The 14,012-nt window shown below is 43.0% G+C and overlaps 1 protein-coding gene across 1 annotated transcript in view; it reads right to left on the bottom strand.

The window, feature by feature from the left end:
- Nucleotides 1-3,795: 3,795 nt before the first annotated feature.
- lars2 (leucyl-tRNA synthetase 2, mitochondrial) overlaps nt 3,796-14,012 on the bottom strand; it is a 42,177-nt gene continuing 31,960 nt past the window's right edge. The window contains exons 16-21 of the mRNA XM_080895346.1: nt 13,063-13,242; nt 12,781-12,950; nt 11,107-11,184; nt 9,764-9,875; nt 8,555-8,682; nt 3,796-4,458 (exon numbers count right to left, since the gene is read on the bottom strand). Of these exons, the coding sequence (XP_080751472.1) occupies nt 4,279-4,458; nt 8,555-8,682; nt 9,764-9,875; nt 11,107-11,184; nt 12,781-12,950; nt 13,063-13,242 (848 nt within the window). The 3' untranslated portion in view covers nt 3,796-4,278. The remainder of the gene's footprint in view (nt 4,459-8,554; nt 8,683-9,763; nt 9,876-11,106; nt 11,185-12,780; nt 12,951-13,062; nt 13,243-14,012) is intronic.

The following is a 14,012-nucleotide window of genomic DNA, read 5'->3' as shown; positions in this document are numbered from 1 at the left end:
ACATTCATCAGGACAGCTGGGAGCACTATTGCTGTAAAGAAGGGGAAAAAGGACAAACCAGAGCAGCTGCTCAAATGTGTTATTGCTTAAATAAATTGACCAGCATCCACAAAGTTATAAAATATTATTTATTTCAAATAAAGATGCAGTTGCAGCATGCAGTGTGGGACATTAATGAATATGTCCAAAATCTTATATCTAAAATGTTGCTAACATGGCACTCTGACATGAAATTGCAGTGAGTGTCCTGGATTTGAACCCTGGATGTCTTGTACAAAACGTAATAAACTAAACATTTGAGAAAGCATCATAAAAGTGACAAAATTATATCTCCAGACTGACTTAAATTAAAAACTATTTTGAATATTATCTGTGTGCCATCCATAATATTGGTGTTGCTATGTTCTGCATTTACTTTGCTAAATATCTATGGGGAAAATCCAAGCATGTGGTGACAATAACTCTGGAAAACATGAGCTCATTTAATTTCACCCGTTATGGTAATTGTGTCATTAGAGCCTCATTAAAAGAGAAAAATGGGATATAAACAAACATACAAAAAAAGCCAGGTTTCAGACTTCCTACATGTTCATGGTTACATCATATCTTAGAGGGGACAGTTAGTAGCACTAACTACTATTATTTCCAGGAATCCAAAGCTCTGTTGTTACTCTTTTATAAGGATATGTGCCAAGGCATTTTGTAAACAAGCAATGAAAATGTAGCAGTTAATGAAATCTGCACAGCAGATAATGCCATATATTCTTAAACTAATGCTCAGAAGTCTTTTTTTGTTGTTGTAAGGCATTAACGCTTCCATAAAAGCAGATGCAGTTTGTGGAATTGTCGGCTTTTACTTTGAAGCATTAGCAGTAACAACTCTACGTGACAAGACACAACAGTTTGACTGGTTAGATGGAAATAGGTGGAATAAATAGATATGTTTGAAAAACCTGCATGTAAAGATGGATGAAAGAACAGCAAAGGAAGAATGAACACTGGCCAATGCTTTATGATACAGCCTTGGACAGCTTTACAGTGAGGACATCGGTGTTTGTACTAAGATTATACATGGATCCTTTCAATACAAAACAAAACACCTTAGAAAGTGTTCCTCTGCACAGAGAGGGATATAGCCGGCACAGTAAACATAATCTAGAGTGGATCGTCTTAAACCACTCCTTATTTCTTTACATTTTGCTTCCAAGCAGCCAGACTGTGTCATTTTTTAAGTGGTCTTGAGCAGTATTTCTCCAGGCTTTCTAAAAGTCTTTTCATTTTTAGTCCAGTCCTTGTACCTGACCTTTTTCAGATGAATGTTTTCTTTTTGTTTTGTTTGTTTAAGCCACTCAATACTGACCTGTGAAATCATTCAAGCAAACTATCTACAGCAGATGAACTGAATTTAAAAATTATGTCCTTAACAAACACCTGACCCTTCAGTTGATTCATCGACTGTTCACTGAAATTTCATGAGAAATGGTCTCAGTGGAAGGGTGGCTGTCAGGAAGCAATTCTTAAGGAAGGGGAACAAGATGAAAAGGCTGAGGTATCCCAAATTACTCAAGAACTGGACTGAAAAATCAGTGACAACAGGTCTGATGGAGTGATGAATCCAAATTTGAAAATTGTGGTTCAAATTGTCATCAGTATGTAGCGAGGAGCTCAGGGAAGATGTGCAACAGAGTGTCTACAAACGTCTGTAAAACACAGTGGGCTCGTCAAAGTGTCCTGGTTTTGGAGCTGGATTTCAGCCAGCTGTGTTGGGAATCTTGTCAAAATGGAATTGTGATTCTGATCCACCATGGAATACCATATGGAAAGCAATTGATTGGCCATGGTTTCATTTTTTAGCTTGATAATAATCCCAAACACTTCCAGTGCAGTAAAAGCGTATCTAGATACGCACAGTGGAACCCCATCAGCCATGGACTGGCCACCCCAGAACCCAGATCGCAACATTATTGAAGCAGTGTGAGATCATCCTGATAGAGAACAGAAAAAAAGCAGCAAACATCCAAAGAGCTTTGAATGTCCTTCATGAAGCCTGTAGAACTATTCCTGAAGACTACTTAAAGAAACGGCAAGAGAGTTTAGGTTGTGTTGAAGAATAAAGACGGCCATACTAAGTGTTGTCTTTCAGACTCATCAGAATGGTACCAACTCAGTTTTTGCCTTACATACTCCATTTCGATCTATTTTCTAACATCTTTCAGTAAATCACTGCACCTATTTCAGATTTAAAATATAAGTAAATGAAGGGTGACTTAAAACTTTTGCACAGTATTGCAAATTAATAAATTAAGGTGTGGCAGTTAAGTGTATAATCACACACTACCCAAGAGTTTCGTTTCAAATACAATTAAGGAACTAATGAAACTGTGTGTGAGCTCATTGTGTAAGCAAAGAGTACCCACAGATGACTACTTTTCCAGCCTTGAGGTCATCCTGCAAGATAATGAGCTGTGGCATTACAACGTCCCCCTGTGGGAACACACAGCCCCAGTCCAGGGACTCGACTGCTGCAATGGAGGGTGACCGGGACTGCGCTGCTGTGTGCTCCACCCTCATCCGTCTCAACAGCAGAATTTCTCAAGAGGCAGAGGAGTGATTTAGTTAATCTCATCAAAGACAATCCATGCTGTACATGTCTTGTGTAAGAAAGGGTATGACTGCGATCTGAAGAGAAAGTGAGTCACAGTGGATTATTGTTGCCTTTTCAATGATCCTCGTCGTCATGGAAACTGCAGAGATGATAAAAAATGTTAAATGATGCCATGAGCTGAAAGTGACAAAACGAATGCATCACTGCAGTTCAGATCAAATTTATTCAAAGGGGCTAACTTTAGTCCAGGAAGGATTTTCTATCATGTCACTCAGACTGCTCTAAAGAGAGCAACAGTAACTGTTGTTTAATGAAACAGCAACTCAGGGCCCATTTTTGAGGCCACCTGAAGTTCAGCCATGCTTATTAGCTGCTGTTACCAGTGAGAAAAGTAAATGAAGGTGTGAAAAGAGCTGCAAAAAAGGAAGAGATCAGGGGTTTAAAAACAAACTCCTTCTGGTTGTAATGCCTATTTTAAAACAGACTGTTTGAATGTGTGACACAGAGATGAGCACAGAGAAGGTAAATGCCTCCGTTTCTTTGTCTCGCTTTGTTTTCGGTTGCGACGGCATCAAGCCATTGTGACAATGAGAAAAACAACGAACAGAGTTAAAGTTCTTTACTCCCCTCCTCTAATTCCTGGTTTCACTTCCTGTTATTCTGTCTCTCTTGTGAGCCTCTTCCTGTCACCTGATGCTGAGAGATAAAGCACCAAAATATGGGAAAAGGATTGAGGGGGTCAGTAAGAAACATGTTTTTTGTGCGTCTGCACATTTTAAAAATTCAGCATGAGTAACTAAAAACAATATATACAGCAAGCCATGATTTTATCAGCTGCAAGCTGGCCAATATGATTCTTATCAAATTAAAAGCATGTCCTTAGCTATTATCCATATAGCTTTAAAAAACTCAACTAATCGGAGGTGTGGGCACAATAACTTGACGAGGGGGAAATTGTTTTACATATCAAGTGACTGCTTACTCATACTCATTCCAGATGGGCCAGTAGGCGTGTTCACAGATACATTTCAGTGCCTCTGGTGTGTGCGCTCTGCCAGGACAGCGCTAAGGGCTGAGTCATGTTGGTCTAATGTCAAGACACAGAGCCCATGAATAGGCATAGTTGGCCATGAGGGACAGAACAAATGATGCGGTGGCAAGGTTAAAAATCCCCTGACCGCGTGAGGCCCTTCAGTTAACTCCAGCTGGCCAGGGTTCACGCAGCGCCGCATCCAGTAGCCAAATGGCAGTCTATGTCTGTGCAGCCCAAAAACAGGCTCGGAGGTGCACACAAGTGCTGATAAGGCACAGCTGCATGACTTGGCTGAGACGTGCATTGGTAGATTGAGAGGTGTGAAGCTGTGAGTGCGATGCTTAAGGTAGAGAATGTGAACAATGACTGGAATCTAAAGTGGTCTTTGGGTGGAGGTGAGGTCCTGAATAATTGGGAGTCTGATTTAGAAAAGATAGGTGCTGCATTAAAGAGACTGGAAACCTGCAGTTGCTCTTTTATTAAAATAGAAAACATAAATAAAATGCCTATATAGATATTTACATTGATATCATTCAATTTTTATCTGAACTGACGTTCAGCCTTTCAGGTTTTCTTAAATAGATTTTTAAAAAGTCCACCTCTTTTGTCTGTCTCAAAAGCAGTGGTGAACAATCCAGTGTCACTCATCAACAAGGAAGTTGATGAGAGCAGTCCTGGGAGACAAGATGGCTCTCTTTATGCTGCGTTCGCGCAGAAACTTCTGTCCGACGGGGCTCTCCAGAACCAGCTGCTGTACCCGACTGGTATCTTTGGACACCTGCACAGGGACGGTCACCATGCCACAGGACTTGTTGTTTATCTAAGAGTAAGAAACAGAAGGCGACAGATGAAAGAAGTTACTGAAAGTTTTTTTCCATTCGGTTATTTTGAAAAACAAAAGTACTGCCATTGAAAGTTGTATTATAAACTGGCACAAAACTCCTAAAATAGCAGACTCCACCTTTTCCCTCTACATATACAGTGCATCCTTTAAAACACATAGTTAGTGGTACGCATGGTAAGGACACTCGGTCTTGTATGTTTGGAAGCAAATGTATGTGTGCACACGCTGAACATGATGCTGCTTTTAGGTGGTTGTAAATTAAGGGTGTGCACGCTTGTGTGTGCGTGTGCTCGGGATTGGCCTCCATTCTGGGACAAACCCGAGTACGTGATTAGAGGACTGAGAGTGAGGAAAGCCACAACAGAGCGCTCAGTCTAAGGGAAAACCACCACCATCATCATCATCACTGAGCAATGGAAGCTCAAATATATATACAGTGCGTGTGACTCAGAGATGTGTAAAAGAGTATTATTTTCACTAAGACACGGAAAATACATATGGAGTATTGTGAGAACAGAACTGGGCACACCCACCCGCACTCAGACGTGTGCTGGTGGGTTTCCTGGAGACCCGTCCTAACCATAAACACTACTTCTTCTTGCTAAGGTAACCCTTACCTAACTGAGTATTTACACAGAAATGTGCTGATTTCCCAAAATGTCACTGCAATGAGATTTATATCTCTGTAGTGGGAATAGAATAAGTGGACACACCCATTTCTGTCTCGTGTTTCTCGTCTCTTTTTCCACGTAAAACTCAAGTGAATGAGCAGCGCTGTTATTCAGCGTAGTGTTTGTTGAAATCACAGGTGTGTGTGCGTGTGAGAAGGGATTAGCAGGTTTTCTCAGGGGGATACTACCTCCTAAAAGAGAAAATAGTCACATTACAGCAGTTGGAGCTTTTATCTATTAGCCTAGTGGATATCCAGGGCAGAACGAAGAATAGCACTCTTTTTTTTTTTTTTTTTTTTTTTAAATGACATCAGAAACAGCAGTATGCGACATTACGTGATGGCAGAGCTTCAGTTCATCCTTTGTCATTTTTTTTTTTTTTTTTTTTTTTTTTTTTAATAAATAGGACAGGGGGAATGAATGAGAGAGAGAGGGGGAGAGAAAGAAAGAAAACCAAAGGGGAGAAGAGACGGTGAGAAGGGGGGGGAAGAGAGAGAAAAAAAAAAAAACTCCTGGGTCACCTGTATGGAGAAAAAAAAAACAAAAAAAAAAACAACAAACAAACAAAAACAAACAGAGGAGACAGCAAACAACAAAGAGCAACATAATAATAGAGAAAACAAAGCACCATCACAATAAACTAGCTAGTCATAGATATCAGTATTTACTAAGTAATAAACGATATTGTGCAGCACGCAAGATAGACAGCGCACAGTGTGCTTTGAGGCAGCAGCCAAGAAAGCTTTAGTCCGCGTCTGTGAATACCCATGTGTGCATACCTGTGTGGATCAGCATGCTTGCATTCCAAAGGTTTCTCCATGTAATGATCTGCTAGGGAGTGTGGGGGGGGCCACAGCCCCGTCCTCCAGGGTGTGAAGCGGGTATGGAGGAGATCAAAACTCCAGACATCCAGAGGCCCCCAGAACACAAGAGACCATGGAAGACCAACAGAGGGGCAGCCGCGCCACTGTCCCAGTAAGAGCTGAGGAGAGTCCCAGATGAGGGCTCGCCCAGCAGCCGCGGAGCAGAAGTCAGGGGGAGTTGCAGTGACGCGCCCGTGAGCTCCGCCGGCCCCCAGCTGCGCCTGAGTGACCGAGCCCTAGGCCGAGAGGCCGGGGGCACCCCACCTCCAAAGGGGCCCGAGCGAGCCCCAGGCCCCAGGCCCCGACAAGCGGCCGCCAAGGAGTGAGCCGGTGTGCACCCGGACGCCCACCCCCAGACACAAAAGAACCACCAACACACCGACACCTGAGGGAGTCCGCCACCGGCAGGGGAAGTGGTGGTGGGTGGAGATAGGCCTCCAAACCTTGGAGGACCTGAGGTGTCCCCAGAGAGGTGGCGTCTGATACCCAACCTGACATATAGACACAGACATACAGGCACACACAGACACAAACATCCATTCCCACCCTCATGCTCTCATATGCACTCACTCCACACTCAACCAACGTGGAGACAGACATAAAGAGACGCTGTACACACAATCACACTCCCCAAGCGTACTCTACAAACCGGGTCTAGGTACCCTTGCCCCTGGAGGGGGGAATTGCACCCAGACCCAGGTGGTGTTACCCTTTTCCCTGCGGTGGGGAGAGGCAGACCACCCCGACTCCGCAGCAGCAGGGAGGCCCCACACCCCAGACCGCAGTCGGACGGCCAACTCCTCCTACTAGCCCTCCCGCTCCAGCAGGCCGCAGAGAATGGGGGTGGGAGAAGACTCCAAACCTCCCTCCACCCGCTCATTGTAGTGTTGATGCATGTGTGTTCTAAGGTGCAATTAAAACCCAGGAGGGCATGGAGCTACCTGCCAAGGAGCAGCAGGTAAGCGCATAGTCCCTCCTGCTAACCCTCAATGACTAAGTGTATTTAAAATTGAGAGGTGGGCAACGACGTCAGGGGTGAGGTATACACCCTGATGGTGATTTGGACTCCGTGATTGTGCCCACCCCCAAGATCCTATATGTATGTGTAATGAGAGTGTGAATAATGTGAATGTCTAAGTTGTGGGATAAAATTGAGGCAGAGGCAGCCAGAAGGGGACAGAATAGCACTCTGATACAAATGGATTTTCTTTTAAAAAACAAAACAAAACACTATCACAGCTGGATACATCCTCTGATTGTCTTTGCATGTTGAAAAACACCGATACTTGAATTCCCGATGATGATGTACTCAGCTTAGAACCAGTCACAGGCTTCATTTTGGCTAACAGGCGTTTTTTTTGTTGGGTTTTTTGTAAAGAAAGTACACGAGTGAGTGAGTGACAGCAAGGCAGGAACTCTGTTCTTAACTTCTAATTACTGACCAACTTGTCTTTTTAACTTTAAGCACAGTGTCCGACATGCTGACGCATAAACACACAGGTACGCACGAACTTGTAAAGACATCTATCCGCGCGCGCACAAGCACACAGAGGCTAATCATAGGCTCTCCTGAAAATTACAGACTATGGAAGTAATCATGGAAGTAAAAGTGGAGAGTTTCAGGAAATGCTAGAGGACGTATGAGAAAAACAGTCTTAATAAAGTTCTGTATATACACTCACTGGCCACTTTGTTAGGTACACCTTGGTAGTACTGGATTGGACCACCAAGGGTGCTCGACTGGATGAGATCTGGTGACTGGTGGCATTTGAGTGCACATTTAAAGGGACAGACATGAGCATCAGCAATACTCAGGTAGGTGTTAAAACATTGGTACTAAGGGACTAATGTGTGCCATTAGAACACCATCACCAGCATTATTTATGGATACATGCGTTTTGTCTTTTTTTAAACACCAAATTCTGAACCTAACATCCAAATATCACAGCAGAAATCAAGACATTTCTCTAATCTTCTGTTGTCCAGTTTGTGTCTCCTCCCAGTGTCAAACTGAGGATTATTCTGCATGTTAGGTAAATGTGTTAACCACCATAATATGGAGTGTTCCCTGATTGTTACTGGTGGTTATTTGAATTCCTGTTGCTATCAGCTCAAAGCAGTCTGGCCATTGTCCCCTGACCTCTGGCATCAACAAGGTATTTTCACCCACAGAACGTTTGCTCAGTGGATAGTTTCGCTTTGTCAGACCATTCTGTATAAACTCCAGAGACAGTTGGGTGGGAAAATCCCAGTAGTTTCTGAAATACTCAGAACAGCCCATCTGACACCAACAATCATTCCATGTTCACTTACACGACCTTTCTTCCGCATTCTGATGCTCAGTTTGAACTTCAGCAGGTTGTCTTCACAATGTTTACATGTACAAGTGCAATGACCAACAAAAGAAAAGGAATTAGGAAATGTAAGCGCTTCATTTAACTTTGACAACCATTTATTTCTGTATTTATTGTTCGGTCACAGAGTCAGAACCTTCAGCAGTGATGCATATTGAGTGAGTTCACGTTTATCTGAACTTACCAGTACAGACAATTCCACAAAGTCAGGGACCTCCAGATACTCTGGGTCCACAGTCGGCCAGGACTGCTGCAGGACATCCCCTTCATGTTGGAGGATGGGGCTGAGGGGGTGTTTCACCTGGCAAAGACCTGGGAAAGACCCAACATGGACAATATTTGCCGACTCTCAGGAAACGTATGCGGAGGTACAAAAGAGTCAGCCAGAAATGTTTGTTTTTTTAAAGAAAGAAAAGTTATATACACATTTAATTTTTAGTTCTGCGGATTACTTTAATGTTGCTTGTATTTGTTAATCTTTATGCTGAGACAACATCTCGGTAATGGGTCATACAACAACGACGCAGCTATTCTTACAGCGAGCTCCTGTCCTCTGGAGGCCCAAGGGAAGGATGTGAACTTCCTCTATCCTGCACTGTGTGTGTGAAATTACGATGAAGGGCTCAGAGAGTAAAGTACAGTGCGGCAGAGGTCACACATCTTGTATGTCCTGTTTATAACGCTCTGCATTGGTGATTCTCAGACTGTGGGGGCAAAACATGACGAACACGTACCGGGGAAACTATGCAGTGAAACTCGAGTAAGCTGAATAACTGAGGAATTTTTTTAATTTTTTTAAATGGGGTGGGGGTAGGACAATAAACAAAACGAAGTTTGCTGATGCTATCGTGCTCAACTTTGTTTCACTAAAAAACAACTTAAGCTTCTATAGCTTCTTCTGCTATACGTACATGATGTACATGAGCACACACAAACACAAAACGTGCTCATTGTCACTCATTAAAACCAGCACACACGCTATACGCTTTCCTTTCAGCTGGACTCTGTTTTCTGGTTCTCTCCTCTCTCGGCTGTATGCAGAAAGCTCGCGTCCGTGCATCCATGAAAAGAAAAGGATGTCCTCCAGGGCAGCGCAAGGGCACGCTTCCACACGAGACACAGAAAGTGACGCTAGAGCTTCCTTTCTGTTGTTTAGCTTCTCAGCACTGTTTATTTCAGGCAGAGTGTACTGATCATCACCACTCATCGTTGGGTGTTCACTAGTGTAAATTAGAAGTTTAGCAGAGGCCGCTTCCTCTTTTACACACCAAAATTATCCTCATTTACAACTATTTAAATATCATCCGACAAGCGGTTAAGTGTAAGAAGCTGTGTGTGTCATCATGTGACACATTTCTTCTTTACATTAAATATGCACATGAACTTCACCAACCTGCCCAAAGCTCAGAAGCTAAGTGAGGGGCCATGGGTGCTGTCATCATAACCAGGGCAGCCAGAGCTTCCTCAAACTCCACGCTGTGTTGCAACAGCCTGACTGTTGCACTCTAGACACACAGAAGCAGTGGAGAAAATGTGATTTCCAGTGTGTTCAGTTCAAACAATACTTGTACCATATTTGCAGTTAGTTCGCCTCAGTTGAGTCACGCCTCATTTATTCATATTTTGCAAGGAAAATGGGGAAATAGGTGCAATGATTTACTGAAACGTGAGAACACTGACGAAAGTACAGTATAGAAGGCAAAAACAGAGTTTGTACAATGAGCTTTAAAGTCAATATTTGGTGTGATCACTTTTATTCTTCAACAGCCTGAACTCTCTTAGGCGGCTTTCTTGTCATTTCTTTAAGCAGTTTTAGGAACAGTTTTCCAGGCATCTTGAAGGACAAACATTAATGCTGTTTGGATGTTCGCTGTCTTATTCAGTGTCAGGATGATCCCACACTGCTTCAACAATGTTGAGGTCCAGGCTTTGAGGAGGCCAATCTACAACTGATTGATGTTTTTCTATGCAGGTATGCTTTTACTGCACTGGCAGTGTGTTTGAGATCATTGTCATGCTGAAAAATGAAACTGCTGCCAATCAAGCACTTTCTTGATGATGGATCAAAATCTGATTCTACTTTGTTTGGACAAGATCTCCATGACCACTGGCTCTCAAACCACGACAGAGCTTCAACTGTGTTAAAGATGACTGTACACACTTGCTGTTGTATCTCTCTCCTGGCTCCTCTGTACATATTAACAACAAAAATTTCACAGTTGGATTCATCACTCCATCAAACATGCTACCACTGATTCTGATGTCACTCCTCAGCTATTTGTCCCTGCCTTAAGAATAGCTTCTTGACAGCTACACTAAGACCTATCAGGTCCTTTATCAGCTCTTTTCTGGATTCCTTTTCCTATTTCTTAAGGACATGACTTTAGATGTTGCTCATCTGATGTATTGATGTATTTATTTATTTTTAGCTAAGTTTTAGGCTAATAGCGCTTTAGCGCTTGGTGCAAAAATATAATTTTATGCCTGTCAAACTATGTTATCTTAGGCATTTTTCATGGATTCAACGAAAGAAACAGAGACTGGACTGAAAATGAGTGAAAAAGCAGCCAATGTCCACAGAAAAACCTTGAAAGACCTTCAGAAACCCTGGAGAACCATCGTCTGTGACCACATTAAAAAATTACAAGAGGAAGTCTGGCTCCTTGGAAATAAAATATAATGAAATAGACTTTTTTGCACATTACTGTCCTTCAAGATATAAGAGAGTGCACTCACGCTCAGTGTGTTAGTGAGTCCCATTAGGCGAGATATGGCTGCGTTGAACAGGAAGTCCTCTGTGAAGTGAGTCGTCACCTGAAAACACCAACAGAGAAACACGGCACAGTTGGTGAGTAAAAACAACAGTCTGAGGCTTTATGATGCGTTTCTGGATCCTAGACATATGGCTGCTTCCAGATGGGTTGGTGTTGTCACTTATTATTACAGAGTGTGCCTCTGATGAATCACTGGAAAACAATGACAGGTTCAGAAGACGGGCCTCCAGTCTGTTATTGTCATGTGGACCAGCTGAAGCCACAAAGCGAGTCAACATTCCCCTGCTCAGCTTTCATGGAAAAGGGAGCCATTTGGGAGGGTCCACAGGGAGCAGGTTTATCAACGAGGCTTTTGAGGGACAGATCAAAGGACAGCCTCGGCTTTGAGGGCTTAGCGCAAACAGCCTGAGGTCCTTTGAAAGCAATGGCCTTGAGGTGGGAGGCGGGGGGTAGAGAGCGACTATCAAACCTGGCAGCCAGAGAAGGCTATTTATAAAGTGTGAAAGGAGACAGTTTAAAATCAATTTCCAGCGCCTTCTGCTGCTACCCTTTATTCCAGGGGTTTCAGGTTGCGACGGATGTTTAGCACTGAAATGCCACAACTCAGGACTTTGTACTGCGAGACTGTGTAACAAGTGATATATTACTTGGTGTCATTTGGTGCCTTATAAATGAGAAAAGACTTCTTAACATGCCTTCCAACTGTATCAATTAACAAAGTGGCAAAAGGCTGAAGGATATTAATTAATACCAGGCATCAACAACTTTAGCACAGATAAGAGGAACAAGCTGAGAGCGAAATTCAAAACGGAGCAAAATGACAGATGCAATATGTTGCCGAAGGACAGTGAATGTTAAATCTCACTGACAACCCGAGATTTGACAACGGGCACATATCTGACCCCTGCTGGTGAGAAGTGCTGCAATATGTCACAGTTTAATGTCACAATGAGACGCTTAAGCCAGGGGTGTCCAACTCCAGGCCTCAAGGGCCGGTGTCCTGCAGGTTATAGACATCACTCTGGGTCAACACATCTGATTCAAATGAATAGTTCATTCCCAGGCCTCTGCAGAACTTCAAGACACGTTGAGGAGGTTATTTAGACATTTAAATCAACTGTGTTGGATCAAGCACACATCTAAAACCTTCAGGACACCGGCCCTCAAGGCCTGGAGTTGGATTCACTCGTTCTCACTGGAGCTGCTCACACAGACAAATTTGCAGCACTGACTTTTTTCGAAACAAGCTCAATTTTTCGGATCCGAATAAACACACTTGATATGTTAGACTGCATTTGGGAATAAATGTGTTCGTAGCTCAAAATGATGATACGGAAATAGTAAAAGAATACTGTTTTACTTCAGACACACAGCTAAACACACAGATGTGATCCTAGCTCTGTCAAAAAGAGCTTAAAGTGCCCAACTGACATCATGAAATATGGACAAAAGCAGCCATTATACAGCTTCAACTCCTGGATCAAACCATTAAAAGTCTGCCTTCTGCTGCCTTCTAGTGAGAATCGGATGAACCCAGAATCTCAGTTTCTTCCCTTTCTTGTTTAGAAACATCAGTACCAACTCATCATCACGACGCGCTCGGTGTGTAAAGGCCTTTAGGCTGCAGAGCAGTTACCTCTTGAATTGCGTAGTTCTTGTTCTCCCAGATCTTTTTGGCCTCCGCGAGCTCTTTCTTTTTCAGCAGCCTGGGGTTGGGGACATCTCCGAGCTGCCGTGCTGCTCTCAGCTTGGTCACCAGCTGCCACAGTCGAGACTGCCATCGTAGAACGCCAGCAAGAGCATCGGCTGGAGTGGGTCAACACACACAGGACACAGGAAAGAGCATGTTTTTACAAGATTTATTTAAGTTCACACATCATGAGTAACTTGTCTGTGTAATTTTGCAGACTCTTCTCACTCTTAGCATTCCACAGCATGTCCTGTTCAGGCGGTGCCGCATAGAGGATGTATAGTCGTACTGTGTCCACGCCGTACTGCTGGACCACGTCTTGGGGGTCCAGCCCGTTGTGTTTGGACTTGCTCATCTTCTCCCACGTCACCTCAACGCGACCGCCACTCAGAGCCACTGGCTCCTTATCTGGAAGAAACAGGATGGGGTCAGAGATAGCTGGGATCAATAGACGTCCTACTTTGATAACTAGCAGTATCTCTTGTTGTGTGGATGCCTTAATAGGCATCCACACTATTGAGATCCTGTTTCTCTTTCTTCTTTATTATTATTCCGGGTGTTTCCGTACACTTTTTGCCGTGGATCTACTTCCACAATTTTTGTGCTATTTTCACCGTTCAAACTCTAAACTGTTCTGCTCTTTCTGCTAATGCCGGCTATGACTTTTGGTGTTTATTACTATTATACTTTTTAAAATATTACACTTTTTTCCTTTAATTTGTCCCATTGAAATGAATGGGAAACTTCCACAATTCTGCTAAAACTTTCTTGTCTTTGAAACTTAACTACTGCCTCATACTTTCACCTAGAAACTTCATTCAAACTTTAAAATGTTCTCAAATGATTTGGCTATTCCTGTATGATTCAGCTTTTTCAGATCTTCTACCGTTTTAATCTTATCCCTCTTTGAGTTTTCAGTTGCAAAATTGTGATTTTTCAGAAAATACATGCGTTGCTATGGTTGCTATGCAATTAACTCAGAGGGTACAGTGAAACTGTTTGAATTTTCTCTTCATGTCCAAACAACTTCTTGCTACTCGCTCAATTTCCACTCAAGCCCCACAAATTATACACCAAAACGTAGGTATTTTTGCTGGCTTTCAGAAAATGTCACTATCATTGTTGTGGGACTCATAGATATTTTGCAAATCTCCTCAGAGTAACACAAAGTCAGAAAA

This window comes from Rhamphochromis sp. 'chilingali', assembly GCF_963969265.1.
Source record: "Rhamphochromis sp. 'chilingali' genome assembly, chromosome: 11".
Classification (NCBI taxonomy): domain Eukaryota; kingdom Metazoa; phylum Chordata; class Actinopteri; order Cichliformes; family Cichlidae; genus Rhamphochromis; species Rhamphochromis sp. 'chilingali'.
This window is presented reverse-complemented; position numbering and strand designations above follow the sequence as displayed.